Source organism: Procambarus clarkii, chromosome 71, assembly GCF_040958095.1.
Source record: "Procambarus clarkii isolate CNS0578487 chromosome 71, FALCON_Pclarkii_2.0, whole genome shotgun sequence".
Lineage (NCBI taxonomy): Eukaryota > Metazoa > Arthropoda > Malacostraca > Decapoda > Cambaridae > Procambarus > Procambarus clarkii.
The window spans coordinates 9,960,353-9,984,012 of NC_091220.1; the positions used below are offsets into that span (position 1 = coordinate 9,960,353).

The window sequence follows — 23,660 nt, forward strand, 5'->3', positions numbered from 1 at the left end:
TGAATGCAATGAAACGCCATTTTCTGGGCGAGTCTCGGAGGCTCTCCTTGAACCTTACCAGGTTGATATGTATGTATTAGACTGTGGCATCAGTCAATTCAATGGAGTTCTAGCTTACGAGCCAGAACCTCCTCTGTCTAAACAAGGTAAGAATGCCAGAGAATGAAAAGAAAATGAAAACAAAAACCCCCGAAGACACACAACAAACAAATGAGCAGTCAGAGAGAACCATAGGACACCTGCTGCAATGAAGTAAAGCAAGCTGCACCGGCCACAGTGCGCCCCACCCAGCCTATAACACTCCCCAACAAACTCCAATGGTGAAGACAACATCAAGCGATGAAGTCTTCAAATGGGAAGTGATTCCCAAACGCCCCAGGAAAGATAACCCTGACACGCAAGGGCAGTACTCACGGAGCACCTAGGGAAGGTCACCCTAGGCGCATGCTGCTCCTGTACACTAAGACATCTGGCCATCACACCACACACACACAGCTGGAAAAGCCACACAGAACTAAAATCCAGAACAGTAACGTGAGGCCAGATGTGACTGATCTGACTGCCAGCACATCATTTCAAGAACTGAAGTGGTAGGTTGCTGGCACCGGTAAGCCAGCTCCCCCTTCCCCATAGAGCTAATGAGTGAGAGTGCTAGTTGCATAAAGTGTTGCTTGGTGGGTTTCTTTCTAGGAGTTATTTTGATCTTTTAGGATGTAGATTGCACAGGTTAACCAGACAGTGGTCTGGTTTGATTAGCCTATCTTTCTGGGTCCTTCCCCGGTCAATGGCAATTATGGCAAACTGTACTTTAAATGTAAAGTGCTCATAGGCCATTGCTCCCTGCGCCTCTCTGAGAGGCCAGGTTCTGGCTCGTGATCCCGGGTAGGCATAAGGACTCCTGTGACTGATGACCCCAAACTAATATAGCAGATATCAGTTCGGATAGCCGCAGAGAGCCGACGGGGCTCCCCACAGAAAATTTCAAGTTAGGCAGAAAACAACTGAGAAACCTGATGCTTCTTCCTTGACCACAATATTCCTCCTATGACCGAGGGAAGAATGTCGAAAAGGCAAGTCGGAAGCTCAACGGAAAAACATGAGGGAGCTGGGACAAACCAAGACATAACCAAAAGAACCAGGGACACTTCCCAAGAAACCTTCCTGGCAAACCCAAGAGAAACCTGGCATGCAAACATCTGCAAGAGAGGTACGGAAACTTGTAAAAACAACAACAGAGTTGAATGTAATGAAAAGCCAATTTCTGTCCGAGTGCCAGATTCTTCCTAAAACTATCATATACTAATCGGTGCTATACTATCCGGTGTCATCAGTTGCAGAGTCCTTATTGGTCTACCGGGGACTATGAGCCAGAACCTGGTCCCCTCAGAGAGGCACAGGGAGTGATGGCCTATGAAAACTATACATTTAAAGTTTAATAATACTTACCACCTTATACTTAAACTTATACTTACAAAAAGATAGGGAAACCAAAACAAACTACTGCTTTGAGACTTTAGCAGTCTCAAAACTGCTAAAAGAACTCTCTCAATAAAAAAAAAACATAATTTACTTGAAACTATCACTGCATGGTTTGTCCCACCATCCTCCCTAGTTTGTGGCAAGGAGGGAGGCGTACCGGGTCAGCCAGCTCACACCAACCTCAGGTCAAAGCTGATGAACTATACCAATGCCCTGGGGTATGGCAGGTGTCAGGAACCCTCCAGAGCTCACCCAGAAATTTGCGTTTTACTACATGCAACGCTGATTTTCTGGGAGCAGCCCCTTGTGGCTCCCTGAAGCTAACTCCCTACAAAGAAGGAAGAACACGGGAACTCACCCGGGAGGGAACACCGCAGGGATCAAGAAGAGACCATCGGTCGTGACACACGACCAAAGGCCACACATGGCTGCATGGCTGCTGAGGACCAGGGATTTTAACAATATACTTGGCTGCCAGGACCCTGCTCCACCTCCAAAACCCCCATGCCCAAATATCATCCAATGACATATTAGCAAAAATAGCAGTGTCAGGCATACTTATGAACATCATGGGCATGAGGGTAGCCCACAGGCTAACTAGATTTGATAACCCTGCAGATGACCTGAAAAAGACAAGCCGTGAAATAGGGAACCAGGGAAACCGGATCAACCCCCAATGCATCCACAGAATCGGAACCAGTTGCGTGAAGATAACAACGAAGGGCTACCACCGGACAGAGCACATGATGTACCCCTGACCAAACCCACCAAGCAACCACAACCAAGGGACCCCTCTGGAAGTAAACTAACTCATTCTTCACCAGAAAAGAAGGAACCAGCTTCAAATGAGCAAAACACCCCTCAGGGTCCAATGAACAAATTCCCCAGCACTGAAGAAGAGCATGAAGATCACTCCTGCAAAAACTAGAGGCAAGAGAAACCAAAACAAAGCCTTAAGAAAACAATCCTGGACCAAAGGGGACACCGTGAAATGAGAACAAATTAAAGAAAGCCACGTATCCAGATATGGGAGCCAGGTATCAAGCAGGCTCACGCAGCACGTCAGCAGATCGGAGGTGAAACAGTGCATGAGAAAACTTGTGAAACAGGGCCGAGATAGTATCGACCTTGAATGCAGGCTGGAGCAGCTCCTCAAGTGCCACATGATAGGAGGTGACAGTGCTCTGCAAGTAAGGATAGAACCACCCACTCAGACACAGAATTGCAGTGACAGATATAGCAAGAGACAGGAAGTCATAGAACGCATGCCACGAAACGTCATAGTGTCGCCTCAACGAAGACCACAGGTGGGACATCATCAAATCAGCTACCTAATTACCATATAGATGGCAATAAACATGCGTCAGAAAGTCCAGTGTAAGAGAGAGACCCTTGTGAAGTGTTATATTCAGTATGTTTAACTCTTGAATTTAGAATTCCCATTCTGCACATGCGCAGAGCATTGTCATAGCAGGAAAGTGTCCTCCCCACAACAGTGATAAATCTAAGAAAATGCATGTTTAAAAAGGTCATTCTGTGCTGGAAAATATATAAAAACAACAGTGTTAAATATTGAAAAACAATCTGGAACTTTATCAGACATACAAATGAACTATTTTGGGATACAAGTGTGTATGAAACATTATTGGAACCGAGTGGTTGTACACACACACACATTCTAGCATTCTTGTTCCCTTTGTCTTGAGTGGTGATGGGGTCAAGTCGTTGCCTGTGATGCCAGATGACCACCTACAATAATGATAAGTGCATTGTGAAAAACTCATACTTACTATAGCAGTGCTCCTTTCTGTAATAGTTTAGTGATAAGCATTGTGAGCATAAGTGTGGTTGTAGAACCCTGTGTGTAATTACCTAAGTGTAATTACCTAAGTGTAGTTACAGGATGAGAGCTACGCTCGTGGTGTCCCGTCTTCCCAGCACTCTTTGTCATATAACGCTTTGAAACTACTGACGGTCTTGGCCTCCACCACCTTCTCACTTAACTTGTTCCAACCGTCTACCACTCTATTTGCGAAGGTGAATTTTCTTATATTTCTTCGGCATCTGTGTTTAGCTAGTTTAAATCTATGGCCTCTTGTTCTTGAAGTTCCAGGTCTCAGGAAGTCTTCCCTGTCGATTTTATCAATTCCTGTTACTATTTTGTATGTAGTGATCATATCACCTCTTTTTCTTCTGTCTTCTAGTTTTGGCATATTTAATGCTTCTAACCTCTCCTCGTAGCTCTTGCCCTTCAGTTCTGGGAGCCACTTAGTAGCATGTCTTTGCACCTTTTCCAGTTTGTTGATGTGCTTCTTAAGATATGGGCACCACACAACAGCTGCATATTCTAGCTTTGGCCTAACAAAAGTCATGAACAACTTCTTTAGTATATCGCCATCCATGTATTTAAATGCAATTCTGAAGTTAGAAAGCATTGCATAGGCTCCTTGCACAATATTCTTAATGTGGTCCTCAGGTGATAGTTTTCTATCTAGAACCACTCCTAGATCTCTTTCTTTATCAGAATTCTTTAAAGATTTCTCACATAATATATAGGTTGTGTGGGGTCTATGTTCTCCTATTCCACATTCCATAACATGACATTTATTAACATTAAATTCCATTTGCCAAGTGGTGCTCCATATACTTATTTTGTCCAGGTCTTCTTGAAGGGCATGACAATCATCTAAATTTCTTATCCTTCCTATTATCTTAGCATCATCAGCAAACATGTTCATATAATTCTGTATACCAACTGGTAGATCATTTATGTACACAATAAACATCACTGGTGCAAGAACTGAACCCTGTGGTACTCCACTTGTGACATTTCTCCATTCCGATACATTGCCTCTGATTACTGCCCTCATTTTTCTATCAGTCAGAAAATTTTTCATCCATGATAGCTTACCTGTCACCCCTCCAATATTTTCCAGTTTCCAGAACAACCTCTTATGTGGAACTCTGTCGAAAGCCTTTTTTAGGTCCAGATAGATGCAGTCAACCCAGCCATCTCTTTCCTGTAATATCTCTGTGGCCCGATCATAGAAACTGAGTAAATTCGATACACAGGATCTTCCTGATCGAAAACCATACTGTCTGTCTGATATTATATCATTTCTCTCCAGGTGTTCTACCCATTTAGTTTTGATTAGCTTTTCCAATACTTTCACTATTACACTTGTCAATGTAATGTGTAGGTGGTGCTTTGTGTTATCTTGGTATAGAACCCTGTGTGTAGGTGGTGCTTTGTGTTATCTTGGTATAGAACCCTGTGTGTAGGTGGTGCTTTGTGTTATCTTGGTATAGAACCCTGTGTGTAGGTGGTGCTTTGTGTTATCTTGGTATAGAACCCTGTGTGTAGGTGGTGCTTTGTGTTATCTTGGTATAGAACCCTGTGTGTAGGTGGTGCTTTGTGTTATCTTGGTATAGAACCCTGTGTGTAGGTGGTGCTTTGTGTTATCTTGGTATAGAACCCTGTGTGTAGGTGGTGCTTTGTGTTATCTTGGTATAGAACCCTGTGTGTAGGTGGTGCTTTGTGTTATCTTGGTATAGAACCCTGTGTGTAGGTGGTGCTTTGTGTTATCTTGGTATAGAACCCTGTGTGTAGGTGGTGCTTTGTGTTATCTTGGTATAGAACCCTGTGTGTAGGTGGTGCTTTGTGTTATCTTGGTATAGAACCCTGTGTGTAGGTGGTGCTTTGTGTTATCTTGGTATAGAACCCTGTGTGTAGGTGGTGCTTTGTGTTATCTTGGTATAGAACCCTGTGTGTAGGTGGTGCTTTGTGTTATCTTGGTATAGAACCCTGTGTGTAGGTGGTGCTTTGTGTTATCTTGGTATAGAACCCTGTGTGTAGGTGGTGCTTTGTGTTATCTTGGTATAGAACCCTGTGTGTAGGTGGTGCTTTGTGTTATCTTGGTTCATTCACCCACTTAAATTAAGAAATTACTGTAACATGTGGTCTATAATCGATGAACCTTGGTCCCCATTAGTAAAATAGTGAGGACCTTGTATTGTAAAAGTACATGCTACAGTTGTATCTTACCACAAAATAGTGAGGACCTTGTATTGTAAAAGTACATGCTACAGTTGTATCTTACCACAAAATAGTGAGGACCTTGTATTGTAAAAGTACATGCTACAGTTGTATCTTACCACAAAATAGTGAGGACCTTGTATTGTAAAAGTACATGCTACAGTTGTATCTTACCACAAAAGAGTAAAGTACAACAATGACCTTAAGTCCAAGTTAGTGTGGGACCAGTACTCCACACATCTCGAAGTTGACCCGGTTTGCCTTCCATCTGAGAAATCCTGTACAATAACAGTGTAAGCCAGAGTTTCCCTTGCAAAGCTAGCTTTCATTATCTCAATAAAACCCTTATGTGAAATTGTACCCCAAGGTGTATTTATTGTCCAACTTATAATAAGATTACTTGTTTTCGGCTTCAATACTTTTTAGAATTATATATATATATATATATATATTATTTATATGAAAGCAAGGACAAGTTTTGTTAGTCTAAACTCTCGGGTACGGCTTCCAAGCTTGTGCCCTTACACCAGATGCAAAGAGCAGAGCAGAAGGTAGAACCAGTGAAGTACATCACTAAGCCAACCCTCTGAACGAGGTAGAACCACGGAAAAACAACAAGGTTTGGACACTGAGCAAACAGCGCTTGGAACCAAGGATGACCCAGCCATCTAGGAGCCGAAAAGGTCACACTTCCCATGAACAACTTCAATCGTGCCAGGACCCAGAGCAACAGCCAAACCAGGGGGAAAGAGGTACAAGAACCTTAACCTCAACCAGTCCAGCCAAAAGGTATCTACCACAAGGGCCTCGCAGTCGGGAAACAGTGTCGTGTAAAGAGGATGATGCCAAGACCAAGCCAATGCGAAGAGGTCAATGTCTGGGCATCCATACGTCTGGAAAAGCTAAAGGAAGAAAGATGTCAACAGTCCACTCCTTACACTATTACATTGTTCTCCTGTCATCCACTTAATCTCCTGAGAGTGTATGAACTTTACCATTGCCACTTTGCATTTCTGTTATCAGTTCCATCATATTATTTGGTGACTTTCCTTACATTTAAGCCTACCACTGAACATCCTGCAAATAAGCTCTACCCCCCCCCCTGTAGTCCCCTCTTCTGAATCCTCTCAGCTCTTTATCCTGTTTCCGACTCTTTCAGTTCTACACTTTGATTGAAGTCAAAGTGTCAGTCTCTAGGAGGCCTGGTCAGGGACCGGGTCGCGGGGATGTTGAGCCCCAAAATCATTGCAAGGTAACAAGCCTCTGTATGACTAACCATCCTGTGTGATGGGGATTTTTAGCATCACATAGCTAGCTTTTTGACACACTGTACTCCCTTTCATATAGTCTAGGGTAGCTGCACAACTGCAGATGTACCTAAATGTATTAATAAAAAAAAAAATAAAAAGTAACCACAAGGCAACACAATAATGCAATGGTTACTGGCTCTAAGTGGCACCTCATATTTAAATTTCCCTAAATCATCTTCATTTTGGGTAAACACGAGGTCTTTGGTAGTCAGTAGATCACCACTTCTTGCTCTTGTCGGCTCCACCATATGCTGCCAAAGGATGTGTTTATCTGTAGTGGTCATAAATCTTGATTTGCATGTTACATTTACACTGTGAGAATCCTTTGTTAACCTGCCTATTTCCCAGTGATTAAAATCTTCAAGTATTAGAAGCTTTGTTGTGGCTCTCCTTGCCACTGTGGTCACCTTTTACACATGTTTCGCCATGTTGCGTTACAATCATCATATTCCTCCCTTGACCTTCCTGCACTTAATGGTTATAAATAACACCTAATGTTATCTTCAAGGTCCTCACTGCTATTATACCTATATGAAGTCCTGGGTTTCTTTCAGAATGTTTACCTCCTCAAAATTACATTTCTTTCATTCACATTCATGCAGCACAAGGATGAGAAGATAGTGATATCATATATGGCTTGAATACTTCCATATGGAGACTATCTTAAGAAAACAAAAATATAATGAAAATCTCTTAGATTTTTTAAACTGCAAAAGAATTCTTTTGCAGTTATATTGTGGAAATGTTGTATAATTTTACATCCAACAAAACTTACCCATCCTCATCCACGGAGTCAGTGTCTCTCCTGCTTGATCCTGAGGACCCCGCTCTACGACTCATCGCCGATGATGAAGCTCTGGATACACCACGTGAACCACTTCGTAAGACTCCTCTACTCACACTACTTCTCTGTGCTCCCAGAGGTTTACTGGACTTCTGTGAATCCTGTTGGTCTAAAATGCTCGGTTATCAATAGCAGCAAGTGTGAGTCAATTATTTTGCACATGTATAAAATTGTGTGCATATATACACTACGTGTAATATTAGCTATACTGCATGTAGTTACAAGTAGAGAGCCATGCTGACTCTTTTCCATCTTTCTTGTATATATTGTATTATCAAATACTACTGTTTAAAGTATATGGGAAAGTTGCTACATTGCCCCTCGGACATATGGCTATTGGAATATGGCTATACAGTATCTCCTTATGAACAAATTCATAACGTTTCCAAAATATATTTTTTCATAGAATTATTAATCAGAAAGCAAAATGGAAGAAAAACTGGAAAAAGCCAGCGTTGAATGTAATGAAACAACATTTTTGGGGCGAGCCCCGGAAGTTTCCTGAAGTTATCTAAACCGTTGTGTGTTATATTAGTTTGGGGTCATCAGTCACAGGAATCCTTATGCCTACCAGGAACCACGAACCAGAACCTGGCCCCCTCAGAGAGGCGCAGTGTTCATCTATGAGCACAGTGCTCATAGGCCATAGCAGGGAACAATGGCCTATGAGCACTGTACATTTATAGTACAGTACTATGTCATAATTGCCATCGACTAGGGAGAGCCCCCAGAAAGGTAGGCGAAACAAAACAGACCACAATCTAATCAAAATTACGACCTATGTCCAAACATAGCAAAAGAACTCCCCCAGAAAGAAAACCAACAAAAACACTTCATTAAACTAGCAGCCCTGCTTGTTAGGGCAACCCCACCCCAAAGATGAAGAGGGGCAGCCAACTCTGGTGAGCCAACAGCCCACCACTCCAGTCCTTGTATGATGAAGGCTGCCGACCGGAGGGAGGGAGGGAGGGTAAGTAAAAAACAGGGACTAACCCGGGAGGCAGCAGCAATGCAGATCTCAAGTCGAAGAAGAGACTGACAGCCGGAACAGTCTCCCCAATGCAACACAAAGCCAGAGGGGGCCCTGGATGTTCACGAGATATCTGGCAGCCAGGACACTCCCTGAACGTGAATGCCACGGATAGCTAAGCCCGAGAACTCTGTAAAAGAGCTACTCTAAGTGACCAGCCACAAAGAGCCACGGACCAAAGATAAAAGGTTGAAACGATGAGCCATGGGGGAGCAGTCCGAATGGAGCCGGATCACCAAGCCCCAAGGAAGCCGAATCCAACGCAGCACCTGTCACACCATCGCAAACTCCCGCACTGTGATGTGAGACCAACGTAAGGATAGCCCCCAAAGCCCCTGGCTCGACTGGTGAGCACTGGTCACAAAGCCCTATCTGAGAGACGAGGCAGGCATTTGTGAACACTTCGAGCAAGAGAAAAGGAAGGCGCCATGGCACCGAACCCAAAAAACCCTGAAGAGGAAGCCAGTGATGCAGCAACTGGCGCAAGGACACCAGGGAACAAACCCATCGATCACGAGAGTAGCAAAAGAGTCCGTTCCGGAGATACCAGAACAGCCTACGAACCAACCCATGCCTAGTGGATAAACCAACAGGGCAAAGTTCAGATTCCTGCACAGCTGCTCAAGCAACTCCCAAGTGACCCAGGCCCCCCCTCAAAATAGCTGAAGGCAGAACTGCAACCTTAGGAAAGCTGGAGGAGGGAGAGAAATGGACGCAGTCCGAGAAACCCACACTATCTATCTGGACACTATCTATTTTTATCTATCTGGACCTAAAAAAGGCTTTCGACAGAGTTCCCCATAAGAGGTTGTTCTGGAAACTGGAACATATTGGAAGAGTGACAGGTAAGCTACTAACATGGATGAAAAATTTCCTAACTGACAGAAAAATGAGGGCCATAATCAGAGGCAAGGTATCGGATTGGAGCAATGTCACGAGAGGAGTACCACAGGGTTCAGTTCTTGCACCGGTAATGTTCATTATCTACATAAACGATCTACCAGGGGGAATACAGAAGTACATGAACATGTTTGCTGATGATGCTAAGATTAAGATAATAAGGAAGATAAGAAACCTAGATGATTGTCATGCCCTTCAAAAAAACCTGGACAAAATAAGTATATGGAGCAACACTTGGCAAATGGAATTTAATGTGAATAAATGCCATGTTATGGAATGTGGAATTGGAGAACATAGACCCCACACAACCTGTAAATTATGTGAGAAATTTTTAAAGAATTCTGACAAAGAAAGGGATCTAGGGGTGGTTCTAGATAGAAAACTGTCACCTGAGGATCACATTAAGAACATTGTGCAAGGAGCCTATGCTACACTTTCTAACCTCAGAATTGCTTTTAAATACATGGATGGAGAAATACTAAAGAAATTGTTCACGACTTTTATTAGACCAAAGCTGGAATATGCAGCAGTTGTGTGGTGCCCATATCTTAAGAAGCACATCAACAAACTGGAAAAGGTGCAACGACATGCCACTAAGTGGCTCCCAGAACTGAAGGACAAGAGCTACGAGGAGACGTTAGAGGCATTAAATATGCAAAAACTAGAAGATAGAAGAAAAAGAGGCGATATGATCACTACGTTCAAAATGGTAACAGGAATCGATAAAATTGATAGAGAAGAATTCCTGAGACCCGGAACTTCAAGAACAAGAGGTCATAGATTTAAACTAACAAAACAAAGCTGCCGGAGAAATATACGAAAATTCACTTTTGTAAATGGAGTGGTAGACGGTTGGAACAAGTTAAGTGAGAAGGTGGTGGAGGCCAAGACCGTCAGTAGTTTCAAAGCATTATATGACAAAGAGTGCTGGGGAGACGGGACACCACGAGCGTAGCCCTCATCCTGTAACTACACTTAGGTAATTACACTAGGCCCAGCCAAGTTTGAACCTGGGAGAGGACCAACTGGGACTTCCACCAAGTTACGAGGAGCCTGAACCTAGCAAGCCAGAAAAGAACCAGAACCCTGACCGGCAGGAAGCCCACACCAACCAGTCGTCAAGGTAGGCTAACAGCCAGGAAGACTCTGGTACCTCAGAGTGCACCCAATCAGTGTAAGAGGAACAAAACTCAAACAAAACCGGATTCATAACAGAAGCGTTAACCAGGGATTGGAGGAGGTACGCACCAAGGGCCCTGAACCTCAGCAGGGGTAAGCTGAGAAGAAGAAAAATCTCTGAAAAGACAAATCCGAGGAACCCTAAGTCACACTGAAATGAACCTGGAGGGGAGCCCTACCTACCTATTGCATTTGCCAGCAGATAAAATGCACATTGTTTACATTGTTTATTATTTTTGTTTATTTTTTGGGAATAAAAAAAATTTCCATGTCTAAAGTAGCCGTAATATGGATGGGATACCGAGCGATGTAGACTAGGGAGCCAGATGAGTACACAGGGTAAGGTCGCTAGGCACAAAACGGTGCCAAGAACAAACTAGTGAAAATAAGTCAAATAACCACAGATAGTGAACACAAGACTGAGGGATTACTACACAAAAGAACCACAGTCTCATACCCAAGACAAGGCTGCCCGGGGAACACAAGACCGGGAGACATAACCACCACTCACCCTTCCGCAAGGCAACGGAAAGGGTAGAAAAAGACGTATGAAGCAACATGGATGGTACACACATAAGGGGACACAGGTGGAAGCCGAGTACCCAAAAGGAGCATCAGTCATTAGAATGATCTTGTCCAGTGGCAGAGTAGTAAGGAAATGGAATGCAGGAGGCAGGGAAGTAGTGCAGGTTGACACCATACTCAAGATCAAACTTAGAGATAAAAGAGCCCGAGAAGCTCAGGAATGTGTACACTACAGGAATCGTAGCAGACGTGTGGAAACAGGCTAACATAGTTCCAATCTACAAAAGTGGCAGCAGGGAAGACCCCCTCAATTATAGACCTGTATCATTGACAAGTGTAATAGTGAAAGTATTGGAAAAACTAATCAAAACTAAATGGGTAGAACACCTAGAGAGAAATGATATAATATCAGACAGACAGTATGGTTTTCGATCTGGAAGATCCTGTGTATCGAATTTACTCAGTTTCTATGATCGAGCCACAGAGATATTACAGGAAAGAGATGGTTGGGTTGACTGCATCTATCTGGCCCTAAAAAGGCTTTCGACAGAGTTCCACATAAGAGGTTGTTCTGGAAACTGGAAAATATTGGAGGGGTGACAGGTAAGCTTCTATCATGGATGAAAAATTTTCTGACAGAAAAATGAGGGCAGTAATCAGAGGCAATGTATCGAAATGGAGAAATGTCACAAGTGGAGTACCACAGGGTTCAGTTCTTGCACCAGTGATGTTTATTGTGTACATAAATGATCTACCAGTTGGTATACAGAATTATATGAACATGTTTGCTGATGATGCTAAGATAATAGGAAGGATAAGAAATTTAGATGATTGTCATGCCCTTCAAGAAGACCTGGACAAAATAAGTAGATGGAGCACCACTTGGCAAATGGAATTTAATGTTAATAAATGTCATGTTATGGAATGTGGAATAGGAGAACATAGACCCCACACAACCTATATATTATGTGAGAAATCTTTAAAGAATTCTGATAAAGAAAGAGATCTAGGGGTGGTTCTAGATAGAAAACTATCACCTGAGGACCACATAAAGAATATTGTGCAAGGAGCCTATGCTATGCTTTCTAACTTCAGAATTGCATTTAAATACATGGATGGCGATATACTAAAGAAATTGTTCATGACTTTTGTTAGGCCAAAGCTAGAATATGCAGCTGTTGTGTGGTGCCAATATCTTAAGAAGCACATCAACAAACTGGAAAAGGTGCAAAGACATGCTACTAAGTGGCTCCCAGAACTGAAGGGTAAGAGCTACGAGGAGAGGTTAGAAGCATTAAACATGCCAAAAACTAGAAGACAGAAGAAAAAGAGGTGATATGATCACTACATACAAAATAGTAACAGGAATTGATAAAATCGACAGGGAAGATTTCCTGAGACCTGGCACTTCAAGAACAAGAGGTCTTAGATTTAAACTAGCTAAACACAGATGCCGAAGAAATATAAGAAAATTCACCTTTGCAAATAGAGTGGTAGACGGTTGGAACAAGTTAAGTGAGAAGGTGGTGGAGGCCAAGACCGTCAGTAGTTTCAAAGCGTTATATGACAAAGAGTGCTGGGAAGACGGGACACCACGAGCATAGCTCTCATCCTGTAACTACACTTAGGTAATTACACTTAGGTAATTACCAGTAGAACGACGGATAAGAGGTGGGTCTGAAGAGTTAAAGTGCAACCCCCGCAAGCACAACGATATGAGTATAAACTTACCAAAACTACTGATGACAACAGCAGTGATGAGGGAAGAACACACTAATGCACACACCACCCCACCCATTTTATAGCAGACATAGCCCACACCTGAGGCATGTCATACGTTGGGAAACGTTGAAGTTACAGGTAAGATCAATGGGCCCATAATCGAAATGAAAATTGACCCAAAAATTGGGAAAGGAATGATAAACTTTCAATCGCCAGCAGCTATTTGCAAGAAGCAGATGACAAGCCACAGCTGTTGGATGGCGCGTCACAACCAAAGCACCGCCCTGGTGGCCAGTCACAGCAACATAAAACATTACCCAGAAAAGATTCACAAACTGTATAGCTAAAACACCTGCCACAAATAAAACAACGAAACCACTGATTTGAGAGGAGGTAAGAGCAGGGGTACCAAAACCACAATTAAATAACGTGCAATAAAGTATGATGAAACACAAGCAAATAGTTCTCTCTCAGTACTAAACATCCAAGCAAAAAGACTGATGTGTCCGACAAGGGTGCATAAATCACACTGGCAAATATGTTAAAATGAATGCAGACGGGACGGAGGGGACAAAAATGTTTGGAGGAGTTGCTGCTCCTCTGCAGCAACAAACCCCTGCCCAGAAGGAGCAGGAGCAAGAGCTCCAAGTGGAATCCTCCTGAGCCCCGGGAACACTCTGACAAAGGCCCTGCCGCAGAGCCTTCATCCACACCCTCCACCCCAGAAGGAAAGGCAGAATCCAGGGGAAAGGCTTCCAAGAAGGGCATCTGCTAGGTTGACCGAGAAGCCCCAGTGGGAAAACGGGCTCAACCACCTCTACGCCCAAATCAGAAGGTGCAGCCCCCGAAGCCTCCCAAGCTAAACCCTGCCTCGACTCCGAAACCCTTAGACGTTTGGGAGCCGGAAGCAGGTGGAAAGGAGAAGGGTGAACCACACCCATCTGGGGAGGAAGCGGGGGCGTGGATGGAACTAAGGCCGAAGCGACCAACACTCCCAAATCCCTGTCCCTAAAACCCAAGTGGGACAGCTCTGGGGCATCCAACTGGGCAACCAGGCCTGTTGCAAAAAGAGAATCAAGTATGCAATGTGGCTGCTGCCTGATCCCTAAGATCATTAGATAAGTGATAAAGTAAAGCACAAGCAGGGAACAAGTCCCATAAGATTCCAGGTTGTAGATATCCCAATCCAACAGGCAGCAAGACAGAGGCAGTATGGATGATCGTCTCCATGAGGCAGGAGTGACGAACAACTTACGACTTCACACAGGGCAAAAAGTGGACTCAGAAGAAGTATCCACGGAACGACTGAGCCCACAGGGTTTTCCAGGGCCCCGCAGGGTCAATCAGCCCTAAGGAAAGCCCAGGCACTGGGGCCGGCTAAGCCGGTAAAACCCCCGTCTAATAGCAGGCCAACTGACCACTAGTAGCAGGAGACCTCGGGGCAACAGAGGAGGACCATCAACACCACTTAGGTAGCCTAATAAGAAGCTAGCTGGGCAGACCTCCTCCATTCACAAAATATAAAACACCTGAAAAGGAAACTAAAAGCCCCCAAAGACACACAACAAACTGACAGTCAGAAAGAAGCATTGGCTGTTGCGTTGAAGTAAAGCAGGCTGCGCCAGCCACAAAGTGGGGCAGCACTGCCTCTTCCAGTCAAAAACACTCCCCCACCTGGGGCAAGACAGAAAGTCCAAGACTTTCAGAGCCAGAGCCCAATGTAACCCAAGGGCAAAGACAACCTCAAGCGAGAAAGTCCTCTAATGGGAACTGAGTTCCGAATCCCCCAGGGAAGATAACCCTGAAATGCAAGGGTAGTACTTACGAAGCACCTAGGGAAGACAGTCCTTGCCGCAGACTGCTCCTTGTACAAGAAGACACCTAGTGACCACACCACAAACACTGCTGGTACAGCCACACAGGGCAAAACCCAGAACAAGAATATGAGGCCAGAGGTGACTGATCCGACCACAAGCAGTTCAAGAACTGGGCTGCCAGCTCACTTGAGCCGGCTCTCCCCTCCCTCAGTCCCCCTTTGGGTGGTAGAACTAATGAGCAGAGTGCTAGTTGGATGAAGTGTTGCTTGTTTGTTTTCTTTCTGGTTTTCTTTCTTTTACTATGTTTGGACATAGGTCACAATTTTTATCTGACTGTGGTTTGTTTTGATTTGCCTACCGTTCTGGGTCCTTCCCTGGTCGATGGCAATTATGACATACTTTAAATGTGCAGTGCTCATAGGCCATTGTTCTCTGCGCCTCTCTGAGAGGGAGCCAGGTTCTGGTTCGTGGTTCCCGGATAGGCATAAGGACGCCTGTGACTGATGTCCCCAAACTAATATTGCACATATCAAATTGGATAGCTTTAGGGAGCCGACAGGACTCCTCACAGAAAAATTGATACAACACTTTCTACTGGTTGGACGAGGTGTGAACGTTGGCATGTTGGTGATCTGGTCCAGCATCTGACAACACCTGATGTCAACTTTGCTGACAATACAGTATGTGACACACGAATCCAGTGTTCAACATGGATGTTTCTTGGATCATTTATCACTTGTTTTAATGTATTTACTATACTGTACTATGAGTTTTGAATAACTTGATTTACGAGCGCAAAATTCGCAAAACTATGAATCAGTACATTACAGTACTATCAAATTAGGATAATGTTTCTATACCAATTATAATAATATATAGTGCAACTTTGATTCAATAAACTACAGTGGCACCTTGATTAACGAGCAGCTCTATCTACGAGCATTTCGAGTAACGAACGAGCCACTCGCAGCAAATTTGTCTCTATTGACGAGCTTCACCTCTATTAACGCACAAAACCACATGGTGCTTCCAAGCATCTCGCAGGTTCTTGCAAATTTTCGGACGCCTCCGACGCCAGTGTTGTTGTTGTATCATGCACGACAAGCATCCCTCTGCAGTTATTTGCGCTTTTTTGGGGTTTTTGTGGTTTTGTGACTACAATTTGTAATGCACAATGTGGCCAAAGAAGCTGCTTTGCTAAAGATAATGTTGTCAAGAGGAAGAAAGACACAATTACTGTGGATTTGAAGAAGGAAATTATAGCAAAGCATGAGCGTGGTGTCCGTGTGACTGATCTCACAAGGGAGTGTGGCAGATCCTCATCAACAATTTGCACCATTAGTAAGGGGAGGAGGAGGTAAGGGAGGATGCTGCCTCTTCCACTGAGATCAGGGAAGTCTTGGGAATGTTTGAAAAGGTGACCGCATTCTTGGAAAAGCATCACCCTGATAAAGCAGTGACAACTCGATGTGTGAACATGTTTAATGACAATTTGTTGTCTTGTTTTAGGGATATCCTAAAACAAAGACAAAAGCAATTGTCAATAGATACGTTCTTTGCAAAAGTAGAGAAAAGAAGAGCCAGTGATAGTGAACCACAACCCGGTCCCAGTGGGGTGAAATTCCCAAGAAGAGAGAGCCTGCCTGACTCAGAGGTGGATTCTCCTTCCACACCATAACCCCTCTCCTCCTTCCCACCTCCCCATCGTCTCCCTCAAGCCAGCAACTACTCTTCATAAGGTAAAGTAAACATGAAAACCGTACAACAAAACATTTATAATTACATGTGCAGTATTATATTTACATTATAAAATGTCATACAAGTATGGATGTTTTTGGGAGTGGAACAGATTAAATTTATTTCCTTTATTTTAAATGGGGAAATTTGTTTCTTAAGACGAGTTTTCCACATAACGAGCTCGGTGCCACAACGGATTAAACTCGTTAATCGAGGTGCCACTGTATATAATGCAACATCGATTCAACAAACTACCGTACAGTATCCATTTAATTTAACGAGTGAATATAACTGTCAAGATTTAAATTTTAACCATGAATAACAAAGAAGGCTAAGTAAAGAAATAAAAACAATTGAGCTAAGGTTGCAAGAATCATATAAAATCCAGGAGAGACTGAGAGCAAAAGGACAAAAGTGAAAGAGAGAGAGGAATCCTAAATACTTTTTCTCCTATGAAAAATCTAGAACAAAAATTACATCTTGCATTGGAACCTTGCACAAGAGTGATGGAATCTTCACAGATAACAGCAAAGAAATGAGTGAAAACTGAGGTTACAGTGTGATTCTGTTTTCAGTGAACCCTGAACACATTACAGACCAATGAACCAAACAAACTTTTTATTAAGGCAACACCACCACCAAGCCATATATATCAGATGTTACCCTAGCCCCACTTGACTTTGAAGTAGCTATAGGCAGCATGCCCATGCACTCTGCACCAGGCCCAGGCACCATTGTGCCAGGCACCAGCATGGAACGTAATAAAATGTCAGTTTCTGGGTGAGCCCCGGAGGCTATCTTGAGGTTATCTTGAGATGATTTTGGAGCTTTTAGTGTTCCCGCGGCCTGGTCCTCGACCAGGCCTCCACCCCCAGGAAGCAGCCCGTGACAGCTGACTAACACCCAGGTACCTATTTTACTGCTAGGTAACAGGGGCATAGGGTGAAAGAAAGTCTGCCCATTGTTTCTCACCGGCGCCCGGGATCGAACCCCGGACCACAGGATCACAAGTCCAGCGTGCTGTCCGCTCAGCTGACCAGCTCCCTAAAACTATCACACTGATATAGTGCTATATTAGTTGGGTCATTAGTTGTAGAGGTCTAGTTGCCTACCGGGGACCGAGAGCCAGAACCTAGCCCCCTCAAGGAGGCGCAGGGAGCAATGGCTCCTGAACACTTTACATTTAAAGTATGTCATACTTACCATAGACTAGGGAAGGCACCCAGAAAGGTAAGCGAATAAAAACAGACCACTACCTGGTTGAACGTTGTCAACTACATCCTCAAAAACATAAGAACCCCCCCCCCCCCCTTCTAAAGAAAACAAAGAAGAAAAACTTCGTCCAACAAGCTCCCTGCTCATTAGTGCTGCTCGCCCCTCTACTTACAGCATCCTCCCTCCCTCTCTACTTATAGCTTCATCTCTCCCTCTCTCTACACTTATTTACTTATTACTTCCTCCCTCCCTCTCCACTTATAGCACCCTCCCTCCCTCTCTACTTATAGCACCCTCCCTCCCTCTCCACTTATAGCACCCTCCCTCCCTCTCTACTTACAGCACCCTCCCTCCTCTCTACTTATAGCACCCTCCCTCCCTCTCTACTTATAGCACCCTCCCTCCCTCTCTACTTACAGCACCCTCCCTCCCTCTCTACTTACAGCACCCTCCCTCCCTCTCTACTTACAGCACCCTCCCTCCCTCTCTACTTACAGCACCCTCCCATCCTTCTGCTATAATAAAGTGCGTACACATCCCATACCTGTCATTTGGTCAGAAGGGCGAGAAGTGTTCATCTTCAAGGGGCCTAAGGGTCTGACTGCCGTGGGGTGTGGCAGTCGTCCAACTGATCCCGATGCCTTGCTCACTGCTGCTCCTGCTGGTCTGATGTGTGAACATTGTAAGTAATTTATACGCAATAAAAGTTAAACATATGAAATAGACATGATCATTTTAAATCACAGTCAGTCAAGGAAGGACTCCCTGGTGCCCTATGATGGGCGTGTCTAATAATGTAAACACCACACTATCATGAAATACAGTCCTGTATTCTATAGTATACAAATCTTACAGTTACCTGATACAAGTAATATTACTGTACTTTATAATATATTCTTAACACTAAGAGCGAGCATTTCCAAAAATTGTGAAAAATACATAAATTTGTGAGTTTCTTCTTTCCAAATAATTTTAAATATCGAATATATATACAGTAGAACAAAATATTTTAAATCATTCTCTTTCTTAGGATTAACATATTTTCCTATAAATTGAACTTTGATACTGATTTTCCTCAAATTTGGATAAAGAAAAAACCTTATTTTTTTATAGTGCAATAACAACAGGAACACTGTTTGGTTGATCTAATATGTCGCCATATATAAGCTTCATATTTTTTAGAACAGCGAAGTTTCACAAATTTAACTATATACATTCTATATATTACACATAATTGAATAACATTACTGCAAAAAACTAGATATAAAACCATTCAAAGACACTAAAATAATTATGTAAAAATGTATTTGGGGCAGCACCTGCCATTCTCAGCTCTCGGCCACAAGGCTGACCTTAGATTCTTTTATGGAGCACAATAGTGTAGATAGTTATAAACAACATGTATATATAGTGTAATATAGTGTAAGCTCATAATTGCAGGCGGCTACCCGGGGATGACCTTCAAACATGCCGCCAATTTAAGGTGTGGCTTGGTAGAGTGCCTGGGGCTATCTACTTATGGGCAGAGTTAGCTAGTTGGTCCCCAATATATACCCAGGGTACTGTACACAGACAGAGAGAAGACAGGAGAACAGCCAGCAGAGCAGAGAAAAGGACAGCATAGCCAGCGAGGCTGTCAGCTGGACAGGGCTGGACAGTCTCTGTCAACTGCAGACCCTCCCTTCCCCCCTTCTCAATCCAACTATAGGCAGACACTTGGTGAGTTGAACATAAAAGGTGACTTAGTCGTGTTTACTAGTTTTGTGTGACTATCAGGGGCAGACAGCTGTAGTGGTCTCGAATTCTGGTGTAATGACTCACTTTGTACATTAATAATGAACCTTCAGTTCGATTGCTTGAATTCTGATATTTTTCATGCTAAATAAATAATTGATTCACTTACTTTTAATTTGATTTTGTGTTCCAGAGTTCTTGGAATTTCTGATATATGGCAAACTAGAGTTAGTGACTAAAAGAACCTTGCCTGAAACATGATTCCAGTTAAATCATGCTAATAATGACCTGTTGATACATCTTTGAGAATTTTGTGATATCAACAAGTTTCATTCCTTGTCTGGTATGTAATGGTCTTGAATAGATGGTGGCAGCCTTTCTACTTCTACTCTCTACTTCTACTTATCTACCCTTCTACCTCTACATCTACCACTACCTCTCCTACTCACCTCCTTCTCCCTCTCCTCTCCCTCCCCTTCTGTCCCTTTCACCTGACGACCCTCCTTACTCCTCCCTCCTCCCTACCGCCCCCACCCCAAACCCTCACCAATTACTGCATTATTCATCACTTTCCTTTCGTTTCTCTGATTCGTTCGTGGCAGTGAATTGTTCTAGAATTCTCTTGAGTCGCAGGTAGCTGATCAGGTTACAAGGCCCTGTGTTCGTGATACCTAGGTAATCAAATATCTAGGTCACAAGGTGTTGAATTAGACAGGCTGCAGTAGGGACTCTGGGGGGGGGGGGATGGGCCGCTGTAGAATAGCTAACTGCGAGGAGGGATAATGGACAAAAGAGAGCTATTTCCCCCAATCCCCCATTAGAATAGTTAACTAGGGGTGGGATAATGGACTAGAGAGCTATTTCCCCCACCTCCCCGTTACTCACGGGTAGTGCAGCAGCTCACAGCACCACCGTGCAGCACGTGCCTTCGTGCTTCAATTAATAATGAAAAAAATATATAAATGACTGCAATTATTTTGCAATGATAGTGTCATAGAAGATCCTGACTGTGATAAAGACTATATACATGTTTCAGACATCAGTGAATACAATGCTGGTTATGATGTTCACAGTGGGAGGCAGACATTCCCAGCACACAGCCACGGTTTCGTGCATCTACGCATCATGAAACCGGTTCTCATGTTTGTTTGGAAAATGTACTTGAGGATAATTATTCATATTCATGATTTAGTGACAGGAATCTCATAATAATAGTAGTGTTGTGGCTAGATTCAGCAATGTGAGTGATGTATTGTAGGAATTTTGTCGTGTCAAGTGGATTTGTCTGCTTCATACCTGCTTGATGAGGTTCTGGGAGTTCTTCTATTCCCCAAGCCCGGCCCGGGACCAAGCTTGACTTGTGAGAGTTTGGTCCACCAGGTTGATGCTTGGAGCGGCCCGCAGGCCCACATACCCATCACAACCCGGTTGGTCCGGCACTCCTTGGAGGAAACTATCTAGTTTCCTCTTGAAGATGTCCACGGTTGTTCCGGCAATATTTTTTATGCTCGCTGGGAGGATGTTGAACAACCGCGAACCTCTGATGTTTATACAGTGTTCTCTGTGCCTATGGCACCTCTGCTCTTCACTGGTTCTATTCTACATTTTCTTCCATATCGTTCACTCCAGTATGTTGTTATTTTACTGTCCAGATTTGGGACCTGGCCCTCCAGTATTTTCCATGTGTATATTATTTGATATCTCTCTCGTCTCCTTTCTAGTGAGTACATTTGGAGACTTCGAGACGATCCCAATAATTTAGATGCTTTATCTCGTTTATGTATCCCGTATATGTTCTCTGTACTCCCTCTATTTCAGCAATCTCTCCAGCTCTGAATGGGGAAGTGAGTACTGAGCAGTATTCAAGACAGGACAGCACAAGTGATTTGAAAAGTACAACCATTGTAATGGGAGCCCTGGATTTGAAAGTTCTCGTAATCCATCCTATCATTTTTCTGGCTGACACAATATTTGCTTGGTTATGCTCCCTAAACGTTAGGTCGTCAGACATCATTATTCCCAAATCCTTGACATGTTGCTTTCCTACTATGGGCAAATTTTATTGCGTTTTGTACCCTGTTTAAGGTTCTCATTTTTACCGAGTACATATCTGGACAAATCCATAAGGGGCGTGGCGAGGACGTCGGTTCGAATCCTCATCACGGCCCTTGTGGATTTGTTCATTTGATGCATCACGCTATTGTGATTTCTGTGTGTAATGAAACAGTACCTGGAATTTATCGCTGTTAAACATCATATTATTTTCCGATGCCCAGTCGAAAACTTTATTAATATCTGTTTGTAGTTTTTCAATGTCTTCAGCAGAGGTAATTTTCATGCTGATTTTTGTGTCATCTGCATAAGATGACATAAAGCTGTGCCTTGTATTTGAGTCTATATCTGATATGAGAATAAGGAAAAAGCAGTGGTGCAAGGACTGTACCTTGAGGTACTGAGCTTTTAACTGTGCTTGGACTCGATTTTATATGGCCGACTGTTACTCTTTGTGTTCTGTTCAATAGAAAATTGAGTATCCAGCATCCTACTTTACCAGTTATTCCCACTGACCTCATTTTGGTCACATTTATCGAATGCCTTTGCGAAATCCGTTTATACTACATCTGCATTCTGCTCTTCTTCTAATGCCTCAGTGATTTTGTCGTAATGGTCAAGTAGCTGTGAGAGGCATGATCTGCTCTAAATATGTTGGCCTGGATTGTGGAGGTCATTGGTCTCCATGAAACTAGTGACCTGACTCTTGATCACTCTCAAATACTTTTTTTATGTGGGACGTGTGTGCAACTGGTCTATAATTCTTTGCCAATGCTTTGCTCCCTCCCTTGTATAGAGGGGCTATGTCTGCTGCTTTAAGCGCATCTGGTATCCCGTGTCCAAGCTCTTCCTCCACACTATACTGAGTGCCTGTGCTACTGGCACTTTGCATTCCTTTATAAATATTGAATTCCACGAGTCTGGACCCGGGGCTGAGTGCATGGGCATGTTGTCAATTTCTCTTTCAAAATCTGTCATGTTCGTGTGTTAATATCAGTTATATTTACAGGGGTTTGGATACCACGCATAAAGAAGTTGTCCGGTTCTTCTACTTTCATGTTGTTTATCGGAGTGCTAAACATGTCCTCATACTGCTTTTTAAGGATTTCACTAATTTCTTTGTCATCCTCAAAATATGAACCTGCACTAGTACGAATAGGTCCAATACTGGCAGTGATTTTGCTTTTGATTTAGCATATATGAAGAAATATTTTGGGTTTTTCTTTATTTCTTGAACTGCTTTCTGTTCTAGTTGCCTTTCTTCAATCTGATGTGAATGCTTCAGTCTCTGTTCAATTTCTTCAATCTCCACGTTTTAATTATTCCTTCTTTGTATGGAGAGTCGTGTCTGTTTAAGCATTTCCGTTAATTTTCTTTCTCTTTTGTAGTATCGTCTGCTTTCTTTTTCTATGTTGGACCTCTGTCTGGCTTTCCTTAAAGGAACATGTTTCAGACAGACTTCATAGGCTTCAGAAGTCAGTTTCTCTATTCATTGTGTAGGATTTTTTACTTGGATCATTTTCCCATTGAATGTTTGTAAGTTCCCTGTTTATTTTCTCCCAGTCTATCCTTTTATTATTAAAAATGAATTTATTGAATAACCCTTCTCGCTTGTTGTTTCTCTTAGGCCTACTACCGTTATTAATGTTTGCACTTCAATGAGCTTGTGGTCCGAGTACGTAGTGTCTGAGACAGTAATGTCTGATTAGCTCATCATTGTTTGCGAATACGAGGTCCAGCGTGTTCTCATTCCTAGTCCGTTCTATAATCTGCTGACTGAGCGAGAATTTGTCACAGAATCTCAGTAGTTCTCTGACCTGTGATTGGTTATTTCCAAGTCGATTTCCTGCTTATGTTATTGTTTACTATTCTCCATTGTAAACTGGGTAGATTGAAGTCTCCAAGGAAGATAATATCTGGTACTGAGTTTGCTAGGTTATCAAGGATATTTTCTATTTTGTGGATCTGCTCAGTAAATTCCTCAACTGATGCATCTGGCAGTTTGTATATTAGAATAATAATTAGATTTATATTTTCTACCTTGATTCCAAGTACCTCTACCACCTCATCAGTCGTTTTC

The 23,660-nt window shown here is 43.1% G+C and overlaps 1 protein-coding gene across 2 annotated transcripts in view; it reads right to left on the reverse strand.

Annotated features, from left to right (window-relative positions):
* LOC123745510 (leucine-rich repeat-containing protein 40) overlaps positions 1-18,667 on the reverse strand; it is a 124,088-nt gene extending 105,421 nt beyond the window's left edge. The window contains exons 1-2 of one of the 2 annotated variants that reach the window (XR_011224255.1): positions 18,339-18,667; positions 7,601-7,778 (exon numbers count right to left, since the gene is read on the reverse strand). Coding sequence is in view for 1 of the 2 variants with exons in the window: in XM_045726091.2 (XP_045582047.2) it covers positions 7,601-7,778; positions 18,339-18,372 (212 nt within the window). In the remaining variant the exon portion in view is untranslated. The remainder of the gene's footprint in view (positions 1-7,600; positions 7,779-18,338) is intronic. The other variant, XM_045726091.2, reaches the window with a different exon arrangement.
* Between the last annotated feature and the right edge of the window lie 4,993 nt (positions 18,668-23,660).